General features: G+C 39.6%; 1 protein-coding gene and 1 long non-coding RNA gene across 3 annotated transcripts in view; one reads left to right on the top strand and one right to left on the bottom strand.

Moving 5' to 3' along the window:
• cemip (cell migration inducing hyaluronidase 1) overlaps positions 1 to 25,279 on the top strand; it is a 225,213-nt gene that overhangs the window by 88,481 nt on the left and 111,453 nt on the right. For both annotated transcript variants that reach the window (XM_034867622.1, XM_034867632.1), the window contains exon 2: positions 10,262 to 10,446. In XM_034867622.1, coding sequence (XP_034723513.1) covers positions 10,392 to 10,446 — 55 coding nt within the window. In that variant the 5' untranslated portion in view covers positions 10,262 to 10,391. The remainder of the gene's footprint in view (positions 1 to 10,261; positions 10,447 to 25,279) is intronic.
• Positions 16,877 to 25,279, bottom strand: part of LOC117942657 — a 12,367-nt gene continuing 3,964 nt past the window's right edge. Inside the window, exon 3 of the long non-coding RNA XR_004656183.1 lies at positions 16,877 to 16,890. This is a non-coding gene — a long non-coding RNA (uncharacterized LOC117942657). The remainder of the gene's footprint in view (positions 16,891 to 25,279) is intronic.

Here is a 25,279-nt window from a genome sequence, read left to right as displayed (position 1 = left end):
GGGATTGCCTTCCTGGAGCCGAGACGGAGAAAAACAATTATTCAGACATAAATATACTGTAAAGTTAAGCCTGTGAGTGTGTGTGTGTGTGTGTGTGTGTGTGTATGTAGTCAGCAGATTTTCTTCACCTCCATATGCCCAGAGTTTAGTAAGACCTCAAACAGAGCTGCTGCTAATACAACTGACAGAGCTCCACCCGACACTTTGTAATACCCCAGGGCTATATTTTTACGTGCTATTCATGGACTTAATGCATGTCTTTGCAAGAGATTAATTGTATGTTTTTGTTACTGTGGAAGACATAAAGACATCCTTGAAAGTGTCCTCCACCCTCAGTTACTGCTTTTGTTGCTGTGTCACTGTATGTGTGGCAGGCACTGCAGTTCAGCAGGGAAAGTGGCAATTTTTCTCAGAAGTTAATGTTTTAGGAAGTCTGTGAGTGTTGTCAGAGCAGTGCCAGCTTGTCAATTTCATAGTCGCTCTGAGCTCATAATAACCAGCAGGGCCTGGAAGCACATAAGCTCCCGTATGGCTTCAGCTCTGCATGCTGCCTCTCACATAAAGCTCAATTTACAATGGATTAGCCGGATGCATGGTTAAATGTTATTTGCTCTTATCAGTGAATCTTCATGTGTACTTTGTCCACAGCAATCCCACCAATCCAACGTCCTAGTTAGAGAGGAAATACTTGTTGCACGATCCAACTGATTTTCTTTAAAAGTTGCCATTTTCAGCGTGTAACTTGCTAGCTCGAAGTTTGTTTTTGTTTCCCGAAGTGAGAACAGTAACACACAGAGACCGGAGGGTTAGGGACATCCGTAATTATCCTCGAAATGTACTTCCGTTGATCCATACTACCAGGCTGGGGTCATCTGTCCCTACTGTGGGTTGGAGCTGGAAGACCTAGAAGAAGATATCGTCTACCTCAGGAAAGCCAATGTCCTGATTAAAGGCTGTTATCCATTGCCTTTGACACTGCATGTGAAACAGGATTTCATCCCTGCTATTTTACATCAATGAGAATCAATCACTGAAACACCAGAATTAGAAAAAAATATGTATTAAGTATCTTTGCAGATACTCCCAATTTAAAAACAAATCTGATTTGAGTCAAACGCACCACAACCTCACTGTGTGGACTGTGTGGCTCCATTTCGTTAGTTAGCTGGCAATAACCCCAATAAAGCTATGAAAACCAGCCAAATCACTGAATTAGTTATCCTGTAATGAATACATGTCACTCAAGCACCTTCATATTTGTTTTAACGTTAGTAGAATACCCTTAATAGTTGATTTGTTTGTATTTATTGAGTGAATTGAACTTCAGTTTTTTTTTAAACACTGTCACTAAGACTAGCAAGCTCCCCAGCCAAATGCTGTTATTTTTACGATTTGGTTACATATCTTGTGACTATGCCTTTGTCAAGGGCATAAGGCTGAAGACCGTTGATGATTGTTGTTGATTTTGTTTGAATATGCAAATTGCTATTTAATTTGTGATTGTTGTTCGTACGGCTGAGCTGAGATAGTTAATGCTGACCTACATCTGCCTCTGTCTCGTATTGATTTGTTGATTCATGATATATTATAAGCCATACAATAAGTACGGGAACAATAAGGTCGGGAAGTACGTTTCAGTGACACACAGGACAAGAACGGGACACAAACCCCTGTCTCCTGGGTGAAAGTGTTGTCTTGTTTGCCAAATTGAAAGCCAAAATAGAGAAAAAAATAATTTTTAAATTCACATGCAATAGCAATTTGGCCTTAGACAGGAATATGTATGTGGTTCACAACCAAACACAACCTTCTTCCTTGTTGACTGTCTCACAGTCATAAGTCTTAAGAGAAAGTCCACCCTTTAACAGCTTTCTTTTTGTATAATTCAGTTGTCTCTTTGTTAGTATTGGATACCTAGTCTGTATTTGATACTCCATGTATTAATCTTTAAATGAAGATTGTAATGGCCTGCATTTTTTAAATAAAATCTGGATTGAAAATAATAAAAATAAAAACCTCTTTAGCACTAATTGCAGCGCAGCGCCATTACAACGATCATGTTTAGAGGCCTACTGAGGAATTAGAGTGCGGCGTCACGGCTAACAGCCTGGCTACCAATGCTGCATTATCACAGCTCATGAACACTTTTCATTTCACCTGTATTTTTACAGGCAAATGGTTAAAAACAGGTTCTTATTGACAATGGTGGCCTAATAAATGGCAAAACCAATTAAGGGAAGGGAAGGAGAGCTAGTAAATATAGTGTTTTACACATGTATTCAGTTGTAAAATGACATGAAATAGAATAAAAAAATACAACCCCTACAACGGTCAACACGTGCATGGGTGAGTAAGAAAGGGAGAAACCATAGGATGTTTATCTGGGAAATTATGATGTGGAAAACCAATGGCATATGTTGGTGAACAAGGATGAGATTTAGATTTTGATGGAAGAAATAAATAATTGAATAATGGATAAAAGATGCGAGACCAGAAGCAGAGTTGGATTTGAGAATGCTTAGTTCAATATGAAGTGAAGACCAAGTAATGTAAGTATTTAAATTTCCAATAAGCGGAAGTTGGAGCATCTTTAGCTTCTGTACTGTGACTTATTTCCAAATTAAATGGAAGAGTTGAGCGGTAAAATAAATGTTTTGCATTTGATTGGATTGCTAAAAAGTAGGCAGTCTTAGATTTCAGCTAAGTACTGAGGGCCGTTAGCTCCCCACACACACGTCCCTCACCTGTAGTTGCTGTCAGATCAGGAGTTGGATGAAGATGAAAGGAAACTTCACTGATTTTCAACCGGATTTGTCACTGTGGCAGTAACGTTACATGCAGATTTACTGCGCCTCCCTTCATTCCGCCAGCTCGCCCGCTCACTCTCCCGCCTTCAACCAGCAGCAGCGCCGTTTATCTACATGTAGCGTGTAGCATGCCAAGGCTGCTTTGGCACAGAGCCAGTAACATCAGCACAGTTCGCCTCGACTGAATTAGACCTCAGCCACATTGTTAGCAGCTGGGACAACGTGTGTCTGGAATAGAAAGTCTGTCTGCCTGCGTGTCAACGCTGTCATAACCACAAATCAACCAATCTGTAGTAATGATGTAGCTCATAGCTATGTGCCGCTAACTGTTGCACAGGCTTAAGTCTGAGTCACGCTTGGACGGGTCTCTTGGCTTCACTTTTTGACACTCTTGGTCCAGACCGATTTGGCATTTTTCAACATGTAGGGCAACGTCACTTTGTTCGGGTTAGGGAAAGATGGTGGGTGGGGTTACAAGTCCTGTGTTGCTTCCCACCTTACACAGATTTTTGGTCTTTCTTACTACTCTCAACTGTTGTCGCTCTTCATAGGACATCATCTTACAGCGCTGTGGTCAAGCTGCTGCTCATGCTACCATACAGGTGCTGGAGGCCTTGTGCGTCAGTATCTGAGGTTGAGAGCCACTGACCAAGGGTCAGTATTTGACGAGTTGGGGATGAGAACGAAGGAAGGAAACCGTCTTTCTAATAGAGAAAGGTAACAAGCCATTCCTGCAGTGTACATATGGTTAACGGTAATGAGTGAGTGACATAAATACTTGATAAAACATTCTAATTGGACGTACAATTTTTAAACGGCCACGTTTGCAGAATGAGTCATCAAATATTTGAAACCATTTCAATAAAAGAGAACAGACAGTGATTATGATGGGAAAATAATCATTTTTTTAAACATACATTTAGCTGTGAACAAGAGATAAATGAATGACAATTATCATAGGGATAGAGAATTTACCCTGGGCATTTTTCACTTCTTGGGGCCTTTAAAAAAGTCAAGACAGAACAAGTTTTTATCAATAATGCATGAATGCTTCCCTTAAGTGGCTCCTGCCTTTGCTCACGTCTGTGTGATCTGCAAGAATGCATTTGATCGGCAGATGAAACACTTCACATTCTTTTTGAACATGAATGTGTGGAAACTCCTTATTGCCATTTGCACTCGTTTCACATGGACTCAGCATTCATCTCCTGAAAAGGTCAGGTATGGGCAATTCAAACACAAAAAGTGTGGTGAAGGAGGCCTTTTCATCATTGATAAATACAGAACAAAACTTTGAATCAAAAACATTCTTTCCAGCTGAAAAGCTCTTGGCGTGAGTTTAGAATGGAACCTGTTAGTGTTGAAGCTAAATGCATCTGATCATACACCACCCAAAGCTATACAGATCCTTTTCTTCCGCCCTGCTTTAATGGGAATGTGCTGATTCTTGTCATGAATCCTTTATGTAATCCCCTCCTGGTGAGGGAACACATTTCTCTCATGCAGAGAACATCAATGGCTAAGGTAAAATGCACACCAGTAATCCAGTCACAATGTAATTAAGGCAGTAATGCGAGTAAGGTGGAGCCCATGTCAGCAAGATAATTTGATTAATGTAGTTCTGCTCTGCAGTAAGCAAAACTTTATTAATTTGCTCGTATGAACTTAATCCAATCTAATTTGTCGCACTGCATTTGACAGAAACACCTGCAATCCAACTGCTTGATGATGCACGTCAAACATGTTTCCCAGCTAGAGTGCTTCTCATGGGGTCTTCCGTTGTTTCACTAACGGCTATTGGTACTAATGGCTATTTCCAGAGAGGCACATCTTTCTTTGGGATAACATGCATGTAAATGCTCAACTATGTAAAGGCAACTGAAAGTAGCAGCTGTGACATAAAGCACAGGTTTGATATTGAATACTGCAAAGATACTGTAATGTATTGAGGAAGGGACATGTTAATTTGATTCTGGAGCTTGGAAAAATTTATGGAGTAGACAACCCATCCAATATCCATTAGTCTATCCAAGTAGCCCACACATCCATATGTTGCAATTACATACATCAGTAAAACCAATCTGACAATTGCCATCATATTTGATGGCACAACACAAATTTGATGTCTAAGGTTTTTTCTTTTTCTTTCAGCATCACCTTGCAGGATGCTGCTGTTTTGTTGGCATACAGTGTTGATGAGTTTCCTAACCGGGTCCAATTTCATTCATTCATTCTTTAGACACTGAAAAATTGAGCGGTTCTTGTCTGTTTAGATTTTTTATAGTTAGCAACCATGTTTTAAATAGAATAAACAATGATGCATAAGAATGTTTTCAATGTCTCTTATCTTGTTTTTCACATTATAAACAATGAGATAGTGTGTTACAATTTTGCCACAACTTGGGTGTTGAGACACACACAAGTGGAAAACAAACCTACAGTTAGACAAACTAAAAATGAGCCACCCCCCAGTTATTGTCGTACAGTTTTCCTAGTCAATGAGGGATTATGTTCCTGCTGACACCCCATAATGAAACTGAAAGGCAGCATTCACCATATTTTCCATGGAGCAAAGTGGAGCGCAGTAATTATAGATTGCTGCCACTCACAGTCTCTGGTCTCAGGAGTCCACTGTCGTCTCAGTTTGATTTGATCTAATTCAATCTCAGGGACTGTGTGAGAGATGATTTAGTGCTTACAGTCTGTGCTGTTCATGTGGTAGTTACAGTGCTGTGTAAAACCTCAACGTAGTCTCATAAATAATAATGTAATGTAATGTGGGAAATTTGGGATAGGCAATGTATCTATAATATATAAATCATAATATCGGGACATGAGACTGGATATCTTCCTAGATTTTGGAAGTCATAATATCGTGATTTGACACAAGTGTTGTCTGTTCCTTGTTTTACAGGCCGCATTACAGTAAAGTGATGTAATTGTCTCAACTTTCAGTTTTCCAGAGTTCTGTTCTGTTTCTGTTTCTGTTATTTGCCTTCACTCATTTAGTCATTATATCCACATTCCTGATGATTATTTCACATTCACAAATATCACATATCACAGCGGCAGCCTTTTACACTGCCATGGTAACATATAAACTTCCGTATAAGCCAACTTCCGGAAGGTTGCAGGAGGTGAGGTTTTGCAGTAATGCACAAATAAGGGTAAGGCGGACATAAGCCAACTAACAAGTTGTCCACCAACGAGGCACCAAAACGACTTGTTAAGTTTAGTAATAAGATTGTGGTTTGGATGAAACCCGTCGTGGGGATTACACACCTTTCCTGGGTGAAAGTATTTTCCCTGGCAAGTGAATTTCGCTTCCTGTCTTTAAAGCGCCGTGTTTTATGACCCACCCATCACCCCAAAACTCCGTCTTAGGCGGTTCAGAGCATTCTCATACAGCAGCATTCATTGTGGTGCATACAAATAACAGTCCTTTACTTTTCATAGCTATATGTGTACAAATGGTTCACAAGAACAAGCTGAAAACCAGACAAACAAACATCTTTCTACAAAGTCTAAGTGGGATTAATGGTGAACAAAATTATTGTGAAAATACTCTTTGTTGTTCTGGAGACTTATACAGGACCCAAATCACTCTCCACCACCAAAGATTAGCAAAAAGATTAAATAAACACATTGATTTACACATGGCAATTTCATTCATTGACTCTGCGGTAACAGCGACAACAGCAATTCACATATTTGCTGAAACGGACACTTTGCCAGCAAAAAGAAAATGGAATCTTTAATTTTCTTTTGTTGGCAATGCAGCTCAGGAATGAATCTGCTGCTTGACCAGGTAATCATATGATTCATATTAATATGCAGTGGAGGTCACCTGGGATTTTTACCAGTGATTACTATACAACTGTGACCCGTGAGTGTGCACATACATATACACACACACAGCCAGATCAGCAGCAGGAGCATCTGCACGCACTTGCATTAATAGATAACAGACATCTAGACAGAGATGGAAGTGTGTCAGCAAGACTTATAGAGCGAGGGGCAGGCAGGATTAGCAGCATTGCGTTGAGCAAACAAACTAAATGAAAGATACTGTGTAAGGTTGTGTTTGGCTCATTCAAGTTTGTTTTTTTTTTCAGCCCTCTTTTCCTATGTTTTTGTGTCACAGTGACTGATGGGAACAACAATCTTTGACATTGGTCCAGTATTAAGCAAGAACGCTGCAGTCAGCAGCGGCAGTAAGTTATTGGGCAATTGTGCACCTTCAATTTCTGTCCACTTAAAGTTCTGTTTGGACTGGCTCAGATTCTAAGTGTCTGACAACATTTTGTAAATGATTCCTACAGAGACAGACCTATTTGTTAAAGAATAAGACCTTTTTTGTTTAACATGAATACTATCTATTCTCTATACTTACAATGCATTTATTTATTCATTGTTTATCTTTATAATGTCTTTTTTTTTACTTTTCTTGTAGCTGTAAGATTGTCAATTTTCCCATTTTGGAATTAACAAAGGCTTTTGAATCTTGAATTTTTAATGAAAATGAAAAATTGCTATTGTCAAACCCACCAGACTCCATAACCAGTAATTTTATCATCATAAAACACGCTTCGTTTAAAGTCGACAGAGAAAAAGAAAACTATCTCTCCACTGTTCACCACTCAGGTTTGGTTGAAATAAACCTTTAGTTCACCCGTTTACATCTGGAAAAATGCTGGCTCTATACACGCTAAAAGTATTAGTTATTTACGTGGAGTCTGGTGTGTTTGGTGATGATGATTTAATTGCTGTTTTATGTTAAACTAAAAGGATCTTACTCTTTAAGAGAAAGATCTATTTCTGTAGGGATCCTTTCCATAATGTTATCAGGACACTTAGAATAGTAATCTGAGCATGTCAGTGGCAAAAACAGAACTTTAAATTAAAGTTCAACATTTGTCCTACAGCAGAAATATTCAACAGGGTGTGTTTGTGTGTGTGTGACCAGTAGGGTGTCCTCAGAGTTAGTGCAAGGGGGTTGCCAAATGATATTTAAAAACTAATGTTGAAAGTTTATTTTTTTCAAAATTTTAATATGTCCGAAAAGAAACATTTAAAAGGAATGTAACATTTTAATAGTGAAGATAAATTGGCCTATAGTGGAAAAAGAACAACATGTAATTTCCACATTGAAGATAAGCTTACAATAGGTAAGGTAGCTACTATGGTAGCCAAACATTTAAACTTAAGGATTCATTGCCATTTATTTTCATCCATCTGGCCCAGATTAATGCAACTCATTTTCATGCAGTACATGTAGTAGGGGGTCCTACTCCATCTCTCTTTCAGCTAAGGGGTCCTTGGCCTAAAATAGTTGAAGACCTCTGTCCTATAGGTTTACATAGCAGCCTGGTTACAGCGTTTTTGCTCAATACTGGACCAATTCCATCAATTTTCCAGGGTCCAGGTTAAAAAAAAAAAAACTAAATGGGCCTTTAAAGGTCCAGTGTGTGACGTGTATAGTTATTAATTTTCAAAATTGGCGTTCACAAACTCCCCTTTCTTGAATATTTACCACTTTAAATTTCAAATAATCCTATTGGCTTGACATTTTACATTTTCATTTGCATGAACTGGGGTTGATGCTCCATATTCATGCGGCATCTTGAAATATGTTAGTTGGTACGGGACATACAGGATATACTAAACCGCCTTTTGCATTTTCACCGTCACATGATCAACTCACAGGTGCTGCTATTGCTGCTAATGGGTATCGTCGCTTACCGGCCCTGGCAAGTTTGAAGAAGGAGACATGGAGGACCACACGTATTCAAAATCCAAATTTAAGAAACAAGGATAATATTGAAAAGAGCAAAAGACTTGCTTTTTGTATTGTGAAGGCTACCATAGGTATAATACGTACTAGTAAGAAACGTGGTGTAGTAAGTACGTGGCGCAAAAAAAGTTGATTGCAAAACATGATCTCAACTCTAGATGGGAGAAATTCCTACAAATTGGACCTTTAAGACAGCACTAGTGGGACAGTGACTCTACATGCAGGCGTAGTACAGCTGAGTGCACAGAGAAACTCCCACTAACTCTGTCAGCAGTAGTCAGAAAGCAAGCTAATTGCATGATAAAATATAAAAAATGATGATTCATTATTATAGCGTTCCCTTTATGCCCACAGCGTCTTCCTGAGCTCTCCACATTGCAGCTAATTAAAACAGAGCCGGCATCGGGATGCCACATGCTTTACAGAGATTTGTGGAGATCGTGCAATGGTTGGAGAATCTTCACAAGGCAGATTCTCCTGTTACCTTTCTCTCAATTCATTTGCAGTAAACATTGTTAATTAAAATTCCTAAATGGCATGGCATGCTTTACAGACTTTTTTTAATGGAGTTGCAGTCAGGAAGAACGGCTGCCAACTTGGCAGCGAGACTCGTAAGTGTGTTTCAAAAAGCAGCTGTTGACAGAGCAGGATAGGCTGAGAGCAGGGGCAATCCTAGGATTGACCTTCTTAGTCCTGAAATAATTAACTTTTTTCAGTCCACTAGATGGTAAGATGAACAAGCAGAGAAATATATCTTTGTTTTCCTTTGGCTACATCATTTAAAGTTGGAAAACTTTGCAATATATCGAAGAATATTGCAATATGAATACAATTGCTATAACATCGTGATAATATCATATCGTGGGGCCTCCAGTGATTCCAACCACTAATTTCTAAAAATATGAGATGGTATTGAAATGAAATTGGATATTTATGTATGGAAAAACAGACATTTCCAAAATACAGTATCATTAACGTTTGAAAATTTGAGATTCATGCCATTTTGACTAAATGTTTTTTTTTAGCACTTTTTTTCATGAAAATGGCTGTTTTTCTAAAGATTTTACTGATGATGTTTCTGTGATTTTCTCACTCCAATTATTTTGTAGGGGTGCCGAGATCAAGTTTGTAGAACAATTTGACGCACAGTATATGTTTTGTGTTTAGTAAACTGCAGATGCACATACTGTCCGTTTGTGCTTTTTGTTTATCTGTCCAAAACAGTGTTTCCTATGCACAGTGCAGCGTGTAAAAGTGTGTGCGAATTAGCGCAGGACACATTTGACAACTTAGTGGTTGTTTTGGGAAAGCTTCAACCTTCTCAGAGCCTGGTGCATGGATGCAGTCAACACCACCTAGAAGATAATCAGCAGATTAATCAACAATGAAAGTAATCATTACTTGCAGTCCTAGGTTAAAGGCAATGCTAGTCGCCATCTGCAGTTCCATAAAAACAGCTAAAAGTGTCTGCTGTCTCCCTACGTACAGTAGAAGAGTCTACTGTCATAATCTCCTTGAAGACAAAGCTAAACTAACAATTAAAGCTGGTGTATTGAAAGACTCCAGTAATGTGACAGACCTCCTGCCATGCTGTACTACACGGAGTCCCCTATTTGTACATGTGTTGATGAACCTTCTGCATTTCAATGTGATTTCCTAGGTGCCTTTGGTGGCCTACTACTGTGAACTCGGCAAACCCACCGTGGAACGCCGTCTGACGCCCATTGGGAGGTCTGAAGCAACCTTTGAAGGTCTCAGGTGTGATATCGGTCCGGGGCAGGCTGAGAAAGATGAAGACATGTGCTACCGTGTTTCTGGCTGTGCTGCTCCCCAGTCTCCAAGCAGGTCAGTTACACACGTTTCTTTTTATCTTTACCAACCGTGACAGTGTGTGTGTGTGTGTGTGTGTGTGTGTGTTTGAGTACTTTGCCAGGTGTTTATATGTACCTGTAGGCTCGCGTTGCCAGCTCTATCTCCACCATGCTTTGGAGTTAGGTCTCGCTAAACCACACATACGTTCTGGGATAGGAGAAAAAAACAATCTGGGATGTTCGCTTTTCTTTAAACTCATCACAAACATCTTGGGCGGCGCCAAGGTCTGGACGGAGCAACATTAGCACTAAATTGCAGTCTCGGGAAGGAACTTGTTTTGGTGAAACATTTACATCCAGCAAAAGAAAATTCCACAACCTAATAATAATATTAAATCAAGTTAATTGTTCACACAATACAGTGATGTGATCTATTTAGATTACATGGTAAAACCTTATTTGCCCCTCATTAGATACCAGTGTGTTTCCGTTTGTACTTTATCCACAGCAATCCCACCATCAGTCCCAAAACGTCCCAGTTAGAGAAAAAAAGGCCTAAACATGTTTTTTGTAAATCTTTGCAGTCACTCTCTAAAAGAACCAAGCAGGCCTACCTTGTTGCCTTTTCTTCTTTGGCCTATGTTTTCCTACCGGGGCATAGGTCGTCTACAAGGATTCACAAGCCGTCTCGTTCCTGAGCAAGCCTCTCCGGTTGTCCCCAAGTGTGGCCTGTCCTCTTGACAACTGCGTCCAGGTCTTGCCGCCAGCTGTTTCTGGGTCAACCTCTCTTCCTTTCCCATTGGGGATCCCACGAAAGGGTGATATCAGAAGCCGGTTCGCGGATGTTCCCTAACCATCTCCAGCGTCGTTGCTGCACCATTCAAATTTCCTTCAAAACTTGTCATTTTCAGCGTGTAGCTTGCTGGCTCAAAGTTTGTTGTTGTTGTTTCCGGAAGCAAAGTTTGAGAACAACAACACACCATTAGCGGCTTGTAAGATCCAATCACAAGATGGTCTCTAGTTTTGCTTATCTTTATTTTCTTGAAATAGTGGATGGAGGAGACTTGACGTGACATAAAAAATTGGGGGAAATTGATGGGTAAATTCTAGAATGTGGTCTAGACTTACTCTATCTTTAAAGTGCCCTGAGTTAATTCTTGTTGTGACTGAAAGACAATACAATAAAAAAAGGCGCCAAAGGTTGGGGGGTGGGTAGTAGGGTAGGGGCCAATTTCAGAGCTCTATGGCACAGAGGATTAAAATAAATCATGCTCTGGATACACACGCAATGTTTTTAAGTAGGACCATTTCATTGTTGGTGTTGTCTTTTTGTGGAATTTGGTGACACGAAGGAAAGTAGAGAATATAATAGATCTGTATGCTGCAGCAGAAAAAAAAACATCCATTTATTTCAATTGGACTAGTTTTTGAAATCCAATGGACACACACAGTACTGTGTAGCTTAAATTAATTGGTGAGTTTGGTCTAATGGATCCATTGATAACTATAAAAAAGACCAAACAATGACAGTGCTATCCTTTAAAGCCCTGGTTCTCAATCTGTGGTACACGTTCTACTGGAAGCTCCCGCTAGTGGTACGCGATGGAATCTCTGATATATACTGTATATATAAAAATTGAAATAGAAATACTATAACATTTGCAATAACACTTAAACTATGATGAGTTTAAACTAATTGAAAAAAATTTGTTTAAGTGTATTCATTTTTGTTTAGATGTCAGCTACATAGTTGATTGAGTGTGCATACATCCGTAATTAGTAACGAACTGTGACGGCAAAATAGTAAGCAGAGGTAAAATGACTTACCTCAAATTTGGCTTCAGTTAGAGTGGGACAGAGTAAGTACCGCCTGGCCGTGGCTGTGGGCAATAGATATCGTTTAAGGAATAAACCTGCCTCCTGTGTGAACTGTCCATATCTGAGTAGGGTAGGCTAGTCTACTGTACATCCTTAACCTTCCACTTCCAGGATTGCCCCGTTTTCCCCGGGAAATTCCGCCGTATGTCCTTATTTTCAGCTTTATGATGAAATTTCCATTACCTAACTCTTCCTTGGCGATCTAAACTCTGGTAGATTTATGAGGACTATGGTTAATTGCTCCTCAGATCTCTGCAGGGTAAATCCAGACAACTAGCTAGACTATCTGTTCAATCTGAGTTTTCTCTGGACGATGAAAAATACCTTTGAACATAGACAAGGCTATTTTGCAGCGGCAGCTAGGCTCCCTGCAGGGCTATGATGATTGTGATTTGTTTAAAGAAATGCCAATAAACGAGAGCACGTTTATCTCCCATCCTATAATGCTGTAGGGACTCACCAGACCCTCCTCCACAGAGCTGTGCTCTAAAGTGTGGTCTCTTACACATGTGACTGAGTCAGTGATAAGATAAGCATCACCTTTATCAGACCACGGAACTTCTCTCTGCTCTTCATCAGCTCTCTGTTGCTTCCATCAATTTACCACTTTATCCTGGCTGGTTACAGTGTGTGTGACTCATCATTGTACATTATATCAGTGAAACATCTGCATTGAAGGGTACCCAAGTGTAGTCCTGTAGCATCTGCTCTTTATGTAAACAACAGCAGCTGTCGAGAGCTATGATGGATTAGTCCCTAAGACACTGAATGCAGCACGACGTGATGCTGAAGCCAAAGCCTCAGGCTTCATATGGATTCTTTTGGCTACAATACCCAGAGCTATGCCCATGTGTGATACTATATTGGATAATGACTTATAAATAACTTGGTAATAAAGGGTTGGTTCTCCTTCATGATCAGGAATGTCAACAACCATGTATCATGGAGCGAAGCTAAGACTTTGCGAGAGAAGGAAAAAATCATTTTGGCTGTCGCCTAGTAACGCTATCAAGACACCAACTGGTTTTCTTCCTCAGTGATGCTTCACACCAACACATTCTCATCCCCATGGCGTCCAAAAGGTGTTGCCTTTGACGTTTGTAATTGATGCAAAAAGTGTCCTTTAGCATCATGTTTAGACACTGACTCTGACTTTAATTGGCAGGTGGTCTCTGGAAAGTGCGATGCCAGCCTTTTGTCATTCCCAGGGCGTCAGACACCCAAACCCAAAAATGCTTGTGCCCACCCACTTGAGGCACAGATCTCTTAAAATAAATCTTTAATTCTATAGTAACATAGTTGCTAACTTTGTGTTGTATTAAGATTGCAAACTATCATTAAAACATTTAAAATATAAAGATACAATGGTTTTGTTTAAGTGATAGGAATCTACACTGCAACAACCTATCACGGCCTTCCTAAACTCCGGGATTTACCCAGGATTTTCAATATAATTTTACACTGGATGTTAGCTGACAATTTTTCAAGCATGGTTAAAAATGCGGGCAGGTTGTTCAAATCACAGTACCCCGTTGAAGCACAGTCGCTGACTGTTAGCACAGCAGCGTAGCCAATCTTTTCTCCCATATCAGTCAGTTTGAAACAATCTGCCAATTTTTTGGTCCCTTTTTCTGCAGTAGTCCATCTAAGACTGGCGTAGACCTCCATCTTGCTCAATACCGTGATATTGGCGGACACCGCTGCTATCATTTTGACTTTGAATTTCGCGGGATTACGCTTACAACGTGGCTGGTGTAATTACGTTAACCACGCAAAGGTCCGGTAATGTCTCGATTTTAATTGGTCCATGTTTGATTTGTAACGGAGATGATTACTGGTATAACACATTTGCGTGCAAGGGCAGAGCAGAGTTGTGCTTTTTGCCGTACTTGTTGAAGAATACAGGATCAAAGTGGGCATGCGCAACATGGGTTTGTCGATTGAATGGACAGTAAAAGCACATCTTATTCTACCATCTTTTCTATTTGATTATGCGTAACTGCTACATTTATCATTGGAACGTTTAAACAATTGGAATAACACACATATAAATTACAAGAATAAACTGTAAAAATACAAATACAAGTTTAATGAATACATTTATTTAATAAACAGTTTTATGCTTGAATTTGGGCAGGGTAGGCGGTGCCTAGCTTGCCTACCCTGACTGCACGTCACTGCAGATTATCCAAACTCAACAAAGTCCTCACCTTCCATGTCATTAAATGGAAAGGAATAATCCTTATCAGGTCTCATCATTGTCGCCATTCAGTAGTGCAGTTAAATCAATTAGCATCATTTCTACGTCATAGACTTATCGTATTGCTGATACATTCACAACCCGATCTGGCGTCATTGATAACTCTTCCATGTAGCAAATTGTGAACAATTCGAAGGGCACCAGTTAAACTCTGCTCTGTGTGCAAGCACGCTCCCGCAGTCAGGGGATACAAATCCTGGCAGGTATAAGTACATTGGCACAACACCTGTTGGTTCAAAGTGTCTGTGCATGTGTACGTGAGTGTGATTGTGTGTGCGTGCTTGTATGTGTGTCTCATGGCAATGCATATCCCTCTGTTGGCGCTTTAAGATATTTGAGAGATATTTCTGGTGTTACATCTAACATGTTGTACAGTCAAGTGTTTTAATGATATTCATAACAGTGCTTCTATGTGTTGGGTAGGCTATAGGCTACCTATTGCTGTTGGTTATGTTTAACAGTTAAACTTTAACGTGATGATTACGTGCTGCGCGACAACAGTATACAATTATTATGAATATACGTACTGTATTGTAGACTAATAATAATTGTGCCCTCCCTAAATTTCACTTGCCCCCAACTGAGGTCTGGTGACAGGAAACAAACACGACCCTCAGTGTTTGATACCCATGCATGTGTCACATTTGAACTTATGTACGATGCACCGGGCTTTCAACTGTTAACCCATTGCTGTTTTGTGTCTTGTGCATTGTTTTAGTTATGTTACAAATGTACTTCTTTTAACCCCAGTCACAATCTTTCCCTAAACCTAAGTGGTTTTAATAGTTTTTTTTTAATCAAACACGTGTTTCCCGTTTTGTGACCATATAGTAGAGCATCACAGCAGGGGTACCAGGGGATGGAATTACAACTTCCGTGCCCACCACGTTATGCCCTGTGGCACAGAAAATACTTTTTCCATGGACTTACATGGCAAACGAGATATCTGTAAATCAGTGGATACATTTCTTGAGCATCACAACCGCCGCAAAACTACTTCTTTCACTCTCAGAATTTGATCCATTTGGTCCAACGACATTTGGAAAGATTTTAAAGAGCTGCCCAATTAACAGAGTGGGCGGGAAGTAGCGGGATCGGCCGCCAGAGGTCTCTAGAGCGATTGCTTTATCGGCCCTGTAGTCGGGATGTAGTGCGATCATTCGCGTTATATTATAGATGGAGATTAAACTTTTTTTTGCCTTATGCGCCACTGAGCAACTCTCATAGGAATAAACAGGGCTCCGCCTTGAACGCTGTATCCAGGTTTTATTATACATCCCCTTTTTTAAGATTATATTTTGGGCAATTTCATTTTTTATTTTTGACAGTACATCTGAAGAAACGAAAGGTTAGATAAAGGGGGGAATGACATGCAGCAAAGAGCTGCAGGTGGGAGTCAAAACGGGGCCCGCTGCGTCGAGGAGTGATCTTCTATATATGGGCGCACGCTCTGGCAACTGAGCTGTTCATGTGCCCTTATTGTACATTCCTGAGGTGTACCCAGTGCAGTAAAAAGTGTCGCCAACGGCAAAGATTGAGTATGTGACAAGTTGGGATGAGAACGTGTTGCAGTGCAGCAATACAGCAGCAGTGACCAACAAACACAATTAGTTTGCCCAACCTTTTGTCTGACCATGCAAGAAATCTAAAAGGTTTATAGTTGTTTTGAGCAGCCACGTACAACATGTGAATGTTGGATGGTTGGTTTGAGAAAGTTCCAGAAATGGTCAGACACTGATTTGCTTTGTAATTTCATTAAACTAATAAAGCCTGTTATCTATAAATTGGGATATTCAAAGCGAACCAGCAAAAGAATACATCAAAGACTTTTCATAAAACAAATATGACAGTGGATATAGAGGCAGTCCTCATAGTCAGACACATAAAGTAAGAAATATGTCAATGGAAATGTGTATACTGCGTGAAAAATATAAGTGCTCAGCTGGCTTCAGCACATAGCAAATTTGTTGTTAAGATGGATTTATTTTGTTTAGACAATTCCATCAGTTCATTTCCTCTCCATTTCACTCACGCTTCAACACAGAGTACTTGCAAAACAAAATACAGCTCTGCTCAGACTTTCAATTTCAAATCTTGATGTTGTAAAGCGTTCCTTTTTCTTTCTTTCTTTTTGCCTTGAAGTACTTAAAGTGGGTGACCAAGAATGCTATGATTATAGATACATTGCATGTTTAATGGCGAGAGATGTGTTCCATGGTTCACTGATTTTGAATAATTGATACATTTTTTAATCTTAGCAGGGATATGATAACTTTCTTCATATACCGTCTTTATAAACTGAGTTTACAAAGTGCTTTGCCAGACAACACAAGACAAGAGCTAGATATCCAGAGATTGATATAACAACAGAGAGCTAAACATTGGGGCCAAACAATAACAAAAAACAAGAAGACAAAAGACGCAAAACATCATAGTAAGAAGACTTAGAAAGAAAACTTAGACTTAGAAACGTATCCCGTATCGGGTAGTGGGGGGATCAGCTACAGCAGGACCAACCCAAACTTCCCTTTACCAAGCCACATCAACCAGCTCCGACTGGGATATCCTGAGGTGTTCACAGGCCAAGTTGGAGATATAATCCCTCTAGTCCTGGGTCTTCCTCGAGGCCTTCTTTCGACGTAAAGGAGCAGCGGCTCTACTCCGAGCTCCTCTCGGATGACTGAGCTTCTCACCCTATTGCTAAGGGTGACAAATTAAAATATGCAAATAAAAAGTGAAAAAGCAATAAAATCAATATGTATATAAATAAATACATTTACAAATAAAGAGCAATAAAAAGAGACATCACATGAAAGCAAGTCTATAAAAATGGGTTTTAATTTAATTTACGTTTATAATAGTTTACTGAATACGAGGTCAAGGGCCCCTGATGTCAAAACACGGTCATCTTTAGATTCAAGCCCAACTCTGGAATGATCAAAACGGCCCCACCTGAGGATCTAAGTCTGCCAACTGGCTCGTTTGGGGTCAGCATCTCCACTATGTAGCTTGAAGCCAGATGAGCTTTAAAAGTAGTTTGTGAAATCTTAACATCAATTCTAAATCAAACAGGGAGCCAGTGGAGAGAAGCTAGAGCCAGGTACTGGCTGATGTGATTACTGTTACAATCAGTGAGAAGACGAGCTGCTGCATTAGTTGGAGGCAAGAAAATGACCTTTGGTTAATGACAGAGAGGAGGGAGTTACAGTAGTCAAGTTGTGAGGAGATAAAAGCATGAGTGACTTTTACCAGCTTAGAGTTTGAAACATGTGTTTGATACTGAGGATAGTTCTTATTTTAAAAGAAACTTTAAAGAGTGACAGTATGTAGATTGAAAAAGAAATTAGGCCTAAAATTGTACCTTATGGAACACCACATGTAATGTGAGTGGTAGAGGATGAGTCACCTATCGTTACTGAGAAGGTTCTTTCAAAAAGGTAAGAATAAAACATAATAATAATAATAACAAGAAGAAGAAGAAAAAGAAGAAGTGTGGTGTCCTTGATGCCAAGCCAGAATTCAAGAAAGTCCATCAAAATGGGGCTGGACCTGGAGTTGTGGCCCATAGCAGAGGTTAAGGATTATAGGTACCTGGGTACAGGTATCTGTAAGGATAAACTGAATTGGAACTGAAACAGGCAGAACTGGAAGACCAACAGCACTGCTGTTTACAAGAAGGGGATCAGCAGACTCTATTTCCTGAGGAAGCTGAGACCCTTCAACGTGTGCAGCAGAATGTTGGAGATGTTCCAGCAGTCTGTTGTGGCCAGCGCTCTGTCCAAATTATATGTTTTTTTCTCTTGTTATTCTATCCCATTTATTATTTCATTTAGATTCCGTGTGTGTGCTGTGTGTCTGATGTTTGGCTGTTGAAGCACCATCATTTCCCATTTTGGGATCACAATCTATCTATCTATCCATCCATCCATCCCTCCATCTATCCATCCATCCATCTATCCACATCCATGATGAGTCGGAAAAGTAAAAATAACCAATTCCATGCAAAGCGTTCAGAGCAGACTAAAACCGGGGCTTATAGATAGATAGATAGATAGATAGATAGACAGATAGATACTTTATTCATCCCAAAGGAAATTTTTAGGCATCCAGTAGCAAGACAACCATAACACAACAAATCATATAGCAGACACATTCAACTCAAGTTTCTGAACTTTGTTTAACATGCACATCCAACATCATACCAGCATGTAAATAAGAGAAAATCTGAAAATATATAATCATAGTTTATGAGCATTTAAGATTTAAGCATTTTTACTTCATAATAAATGTAATAAAAAGCTTGTATTCCTAAGTGTATGAGTTGGAATGAAAGCAATCGGTTTTTACCTTTATCTTTTATTCCAAAGTAGCAGTTTGATATATACAGTACATGGCCAGTATTTTGACACAGAAACAACTGCACAGTGGTGTTTGGACATCTTCAACCTGCACTGTGTGAGCATCTGTGATTGGAATTGTGTGTTTGCCTTCAATTTCATCTTCACCTCAACTCACCTTCTTTTGGAGGCTTGGTTTTTGCCACTTTCTGGCCAGTTAAATGGTCTATTAATCCTCTTATTCACTCTGACAAAACAACACATTTAAATATTTTAATTACTTTCTGTTAATGATTTACATTCTTAAGGATTTAGCACCCAGATCAGCTCATTAGAGTTGAGTTTTTTGTTATGTTAGAAACTGAATTACTTGTACTGGAGCCATTCTTGATGATTTCTAATATTTCTACTTTTCTTAAGGTTTTTATCGTTTGCTTTGGCTCCACTTGTGTAAAGTGCACCAAACCAACAATATGAAGCCATAGTAGGCTGTTTGCTTTTGAGTGTATCGGCAGATGGTCGAATTAGGAGCTACAATCTGAGCTCGGGTGTTTTTGGACTGGTTGTGATCAAAGCAAGCACAAGCTCACGGCAGTAAACAGAGGTGACTCAACGAAATGATACAGCTCTCTCTTTTTTAAGCATTTTATGCTTTTTATTTTTAGATATTGAGAGGAAAGCAGACAGAGATGGGAAGACCTGCAGCAAAGGCGGCTCTCCTGATGGATAAATCATTGTAATGTTACAGTCAGTAATTATCCTTTCCTCGCCTGTAATTAGAGGTGTAAAGAAACCATGTAAGTCTCTACTTCTCCTGATTTCTTTTGTGGTGTTCCACCATCACTAATGATGATGATGATGAAGGGGCGACATGCTGGCGTGCTGACGTAAGCGTGTTGTCTCATTTCCGGTGCTCCAATCTCACAGACGTTATTTTTCTGCTCCAGCACAAACTTACTTAACTCTGCTTTATTGTTTAAATCTGGTGGATAAGTGCCTGGAATTGGAGACAAGTGTTGTGCATAAAGCTACACTTGCTTTGCTTAGAGCCTGCATCAACGGGGCATAGGCATAAGCATCTGTTTAATTCACGGCGCTACTTTTCTGCTCCAGCAAAAACTTAATCAACACTGAAATTGCTTAAATCTGGTGGCTAAGTGCCTGATTGTATTTGAACACCAGTTTTACTCAAGCATTTATAGTTTCATTATCTTACAGCAACTCCTTTGCTGATCTCAATTGTTAGAATGATGTTAGCTACTCCAGCTTAGCCATTAGCAATGGCTAATTCCGCTCCCTCTCCTGCTCTCTCTTGCTCTGTATGCAGATGTTTATCTATTCCTCTGCCTCCTTAGTGATGACGGTACATGTAAAAAATGTAGTATATTCACTGCTCAGGAGGCGGGGCTTTGTGAGTTTTGCTTCCACTTTGCACCATGGATTCAAAATCATATGCTTCCGTAGCTAGCCAGCGCCCCGTAGAGTCACTTTGTGCATATGCAAAAGACAATGTCAGAATTAGTAGTTTTCTCTGGACCCCTGCCAAACCTGAACAGTGATGGCATGTACAGCCACATGTCATCCTTCTACCGCTGGTTGTCAGGGTGGTGCCCAGCTAATGATGTGGCCTACGTAGACAACTGGAGTGTGTTCTGGGGATATAAACCATGACAGCACAAGTCTGATATTAGTAATCAGAGGTGACCGCAATGCTCTCCTCTGTGCTTCCACTCGGTCAGTCGCCGACTCATAGTCTAATAACCACGGTGTCTGTTCCCCGACTCAGATCGGAATCAGAAAGGCAAACCAAAGAAACTTAAGAAGCTAATTGGAATTAAAACTACCACTGTAATGACAGAACATAACAGGAAAATTAGATGTGGACCATTAAATATTAGATTATTTTTTATTAGATTAGAAAATATTACAGCCAATTATATTTGTTTTATTTACTGAGCTGAGTTTTTTTTAGGTGTAATCCTTAAATCAGAAAAATACTTATTGTAGGAGATTTTAACATTCATGTGGACGTTGAAAATCATAGCCTTAGTACTGATTTCAATTCACTACTAGATTTGATGGTTTTAGTCAGAGTGTGCATAAGGCCACTTACTGATTTAAACACACCCTCAACCTTGTCCTGACGTATGGCATCAAAACTCAAGATTTAAAAGTATTTCCGAAGAATCCTTTATTATTAGACCATTCTCTAATAACTTTTGAATTCTTACTACCCGACTATACTTTAGTCAATAAAAGCTTCTACACTAGATGCCTATCTGACTATCTATCTGAGTGCTATGGCTAAATTTAAGGAAGATATTCCAACAGCATTTCATTTAATTCCATTCCTTAATATAACAGAGGACCTTTATGTTAACTGTAGTCCCTCCCAAATTGATACATTTGGAGATGGTGCTACAACCTGCCTACAGACAACTTAAGACTCTGTTGCTCCTCTCAAAAGAAGATGATGAAGCAAAGGGAACCAGCACCTTGGTATAACTCACAAACTCACAAATTAAAACAAATCTCGCAAAAACTTTAAAGTAAATGGCGTTCCACCAGACTGGAAGACTGTCAGTCAGATTGGCAAGACAGTCTGAAAATGTAAAGGAAGGCCCTCAGAAATGCCAGATCAGAGTATTACTAATCACAAATAGAAGAAAATAAGAACAACCCAAGGTTTCTTTTCAGCACTGTAGCTAGGCTGACAGATAGTCAAAGCTCTATTGAGCCATCTATTCCTATACTCTGAGTAGTGACGACTTAATGAGCTTCTTTAATGATAAAATTATAACAATCCATCACCTTTTGCACTCAATTTGAAATGGTTCACCTTTAAACGCAGGAAAGCATGACGAGACCTGATATTTACCTAGACTGCTTCTGTCCTATAGACCTTCAACAATTAATGACAAAGGTCTCTTCAGCTAAGCCGTCTAACTGTCTCTTAGATCCCAGTCCAATGAGGCTAATTAAAGAAGTGTTACCCATAATTACCGCTCCATTACTAGATATGAGCAATATGTCTCTATAAACAGGTTATGTACTCATTTAATGTAGCTGTGATAAAACCTCTTCTGAAAAAAAACACCCTCGACCCTGAGGACTTAGTCAACTATAGACCTGTATCTAACCTTCCCTTCCTCTCCAAGATCCTAGAGAAGGTAGTTGCTAATCAGTTATGTGATTTTCTACATAGCAATAGTTTACTTGAGGACTTTCAGTCAGGATTTAGAAAGCACCATAACACAGTGACGGCACTGGTGAAATTTACTAATGACCTTCTAACTGCTGCAGACCAAGGACTTGTCTCTGTACTTGTTTTACTAGATGATAGTGCTGTATTCAACACCAGTGACCATACCATCCTGTTACAGAGACTGGAACATTCAGTTTGCATTAAAGGAATCGCACTAAGTTGGTTTAAGTCCTATTTCTTAGATTGGTCTCAATTTGTTAATGTTAACAAGTAATCCTCCAAGTATGCTAAAGTTAGCCATGGCGTTCCACAAGGCTCAGTGCTTGGACCAATTCTATTCTCCTTATATATGCTTCCTATAGCTACTCTGGATGGTACTGCCCTGGGCTTTAGCACTACTGTCAGAAATCTAGGAGTTATTATTGATCAGGATATATCCTTTAACGCCCATCTAAATCAAACCTCAAGAACAACCTTTTTTCATCTATGTAAGTTACAAAGATGAAAATCGTAACACTACTAGAACTGTTGGATCCTTGTAAATTATGGAGTGTGGTCTAGACCTACTCTATCTGTAAAGTGTCTCGAGATAACTCTTGTAAGGAATCAATACTTTAAATAAAATTGAAATTAAAATAATTCTTCCTGACTCGCCAGTTGATAGTTTTTTGAGGAAGGTCAGGCACAGTTCTTTGTGTTGTCAGATTAAGAGAAGAATTTCACGCATAGCAAAGGAGTAGGTTCAGATACTTGCAGCTGTCAAACACTCAAGCAAGTTGCAGCCTCAGTTCTCGATGGGCTGACTTCAGACACTCACTCCAAAATGTGTGTGTGAACAGCTGCTGAGGAACCTTTTACTGTATGCTGTAGAGTTTTGTTTTTGGTTTATATAAAATGATGTAAATTGTCCTAAAGTGAGACACTGCCTAATGTGGGACACTTAAGGTCTAGTTTTTGTAGGTCCCCCATAAACACACGTTATGCAAAGCTGTAATGTCATGTTTTGAAAATCACATGACTTATAAAATGTCCAGTGATATATGAGGGTGCAGCAATTTTCATCATTATCATCTCCCTCATGTGCCCCTGAGACAAGAGACCACTGTATTGTGTGTCTGGAAAAAAAAACTCTGTTGATGCAAAAATTGTCATTTTGCGTCATCGGAGGCATTTTTGCCCAGCAGCTGTGGACTAGAAGCCAGCTAATTCCACTTGTTTTCAACCCGCCCATAGGGGTGTCGCCCAATAACTCTTGGCGTGTAAGGGAACATCGACGGCGGGCAAACAAGGGAAGAGGTTCCATCGAGGTGGAAAGCTAACGCTAGACGGCAACAGTCCGATCCATCCTGCTTGCAAGTGTCCGATCGTTAGACAACAAACTGGACTATATCCAACATCAACAAAACTCCCAATACAAGTACAGAGACTGCTACATAAGTGACCCAATTTAAATATATGTTCATTCATTGTTTTTTTTTTATTATTATTTGGGCATTTTAGGCCTTTTTTGAATAGGACAGCTGAATATGTTAGAGGCAAGAGAGACGGGGAATGATATGCAACAAAGGGCTGCAGGTTGGAGTTGAACCTGTGGCCATTGCAAGAAGGACTGAGCCTTTAAACATGGGGCACAAGCTCTATCAGGTGAGCTGTCCAGACGCCAAAATGTGCAGGAACACGGAACAAAACAATACTATTTTTAGCTTCATGGCTTATGAAATATTTGTCCATCAAGAAACATTAAAACTTTGTACGTATAAACTATACATTCAATATTCTTATAAAAATTTGGTATTTGTGTGTGTGTGTGTTTGTGTGTGTAAATAGAGACATTCTATATTATTTTATGCATCTAATGATTGATTCACTGAAATGTATTTCAGATCACAATGGCAAAGTGGAGAAAGACAGGGAAAGATTGCAAGACTCAAAGTGAGAGGATGAATTAGGGAAAGGATAAGGAGCCATAGAGGAGGATCAGCAGATCATCCCTTAGGAAGAACTGTTGTTGTTGGCCTTTTATCATAGATTTTTCATGTGTCCCAGATTAGACTGTCCCACATTAGGAAGATTTAGATTTTTTCAGACAACTTGTGCTGAGACAACTAATATGTCTATAGTTTCTTAGGTAAATGTGTTATCTACATTTCTCTTTTGATTTGATTAAGGCACATCCTGTTTTTTGTTGTTGTTTTATTTCAAATGTTGTTTGCTTAATACTGGACCAATGTCAAAGATTGTTGTTCCCATCAGTCACTTAGACACAAAATCATAGGAAACTACCCTATAATACTTTCCCCGTTAAACTTTTTAACTTCCCCTTCAGAGCAATAGACACAATAAGAGTTTACTTTGCAAATGTGATGTGCAAAAAGATTCAGTTTTCTAAGTAACATTGTTTGTTTTTGTCATCGTTAGGAACCAGAATCAAAATTCACTGAATTTCACAGCCCTATTTTTCATTTCCAAGATCAAGAATGAATGTTGACATTACGCAGTAGTATACAACTTGGATACTATGCTAGTTTCCCCAGACTCAACATGCTAAGATGGATTGTTTATTGATATACTTGAGAAGGATGGGGAATACTGTCTGAGAGTCAGAGCATGGCGCCAGACAAACACCTCCACAGACACTTTGAGTCCGCCAGAGCCAAACAGCCGTCACTCACACAGCCGAAGCCAGCTGATTGCACGTCACCACCTATCAATCTGTGTTAGCCCTCTGGGAAATCTACTTGACAACCAGGTCCCTGGCCAGTCAATGCCATTGGCGGATCCATTTGTTGCAGAGAGATAAGGTTACCACGCGCACACACAAACACACACACACACACACACACACACACACACCACAGAGCAATAGATTGCACCTGTATTGGGCACACTGGACAGTTACACACAATGTCTAAGTGCTATGCTGACAACAACAGACAAACTGGTAGCTGGAGAGGTACTAGTTCACCTCCTGGGAACTGCTTTTGAGCAAGGCACCAAACTGCTCAGGGCGCCTTTACATTGGCAGCCCCCTCACTCCATTTGGTGCATGTATTAGTACTGAGCATGTGTGTGTATTTTAGGCCTGTGTGTAATGCGTGTAATAACAACAGAGTGTAAATTGTAATTTCCCCTTGCGGGATTAATAAAGTTTACATTATTATTTATCATTATTAAACTAAATGGGTTC

Source organism: Etheostoma cragini, chromosome 1, assembly GCF_013103735.1.
Source record: "Etheostoma cragini isolate CJK2018 chromosome 1, CSU_Ecrag_1.0, whole genome shotgun sequence".
NCBI lineage: Eukaryota > Metazoa > Chordata > Actinopteri > Perciformes > Percidae > Etheostoma > Etheostoma cragini.
The sequence above is the reverse complement of the archived record's forward strand: the minus strand, read 5'-3'. Positions and strand labels throughout refer to the sequence as shown.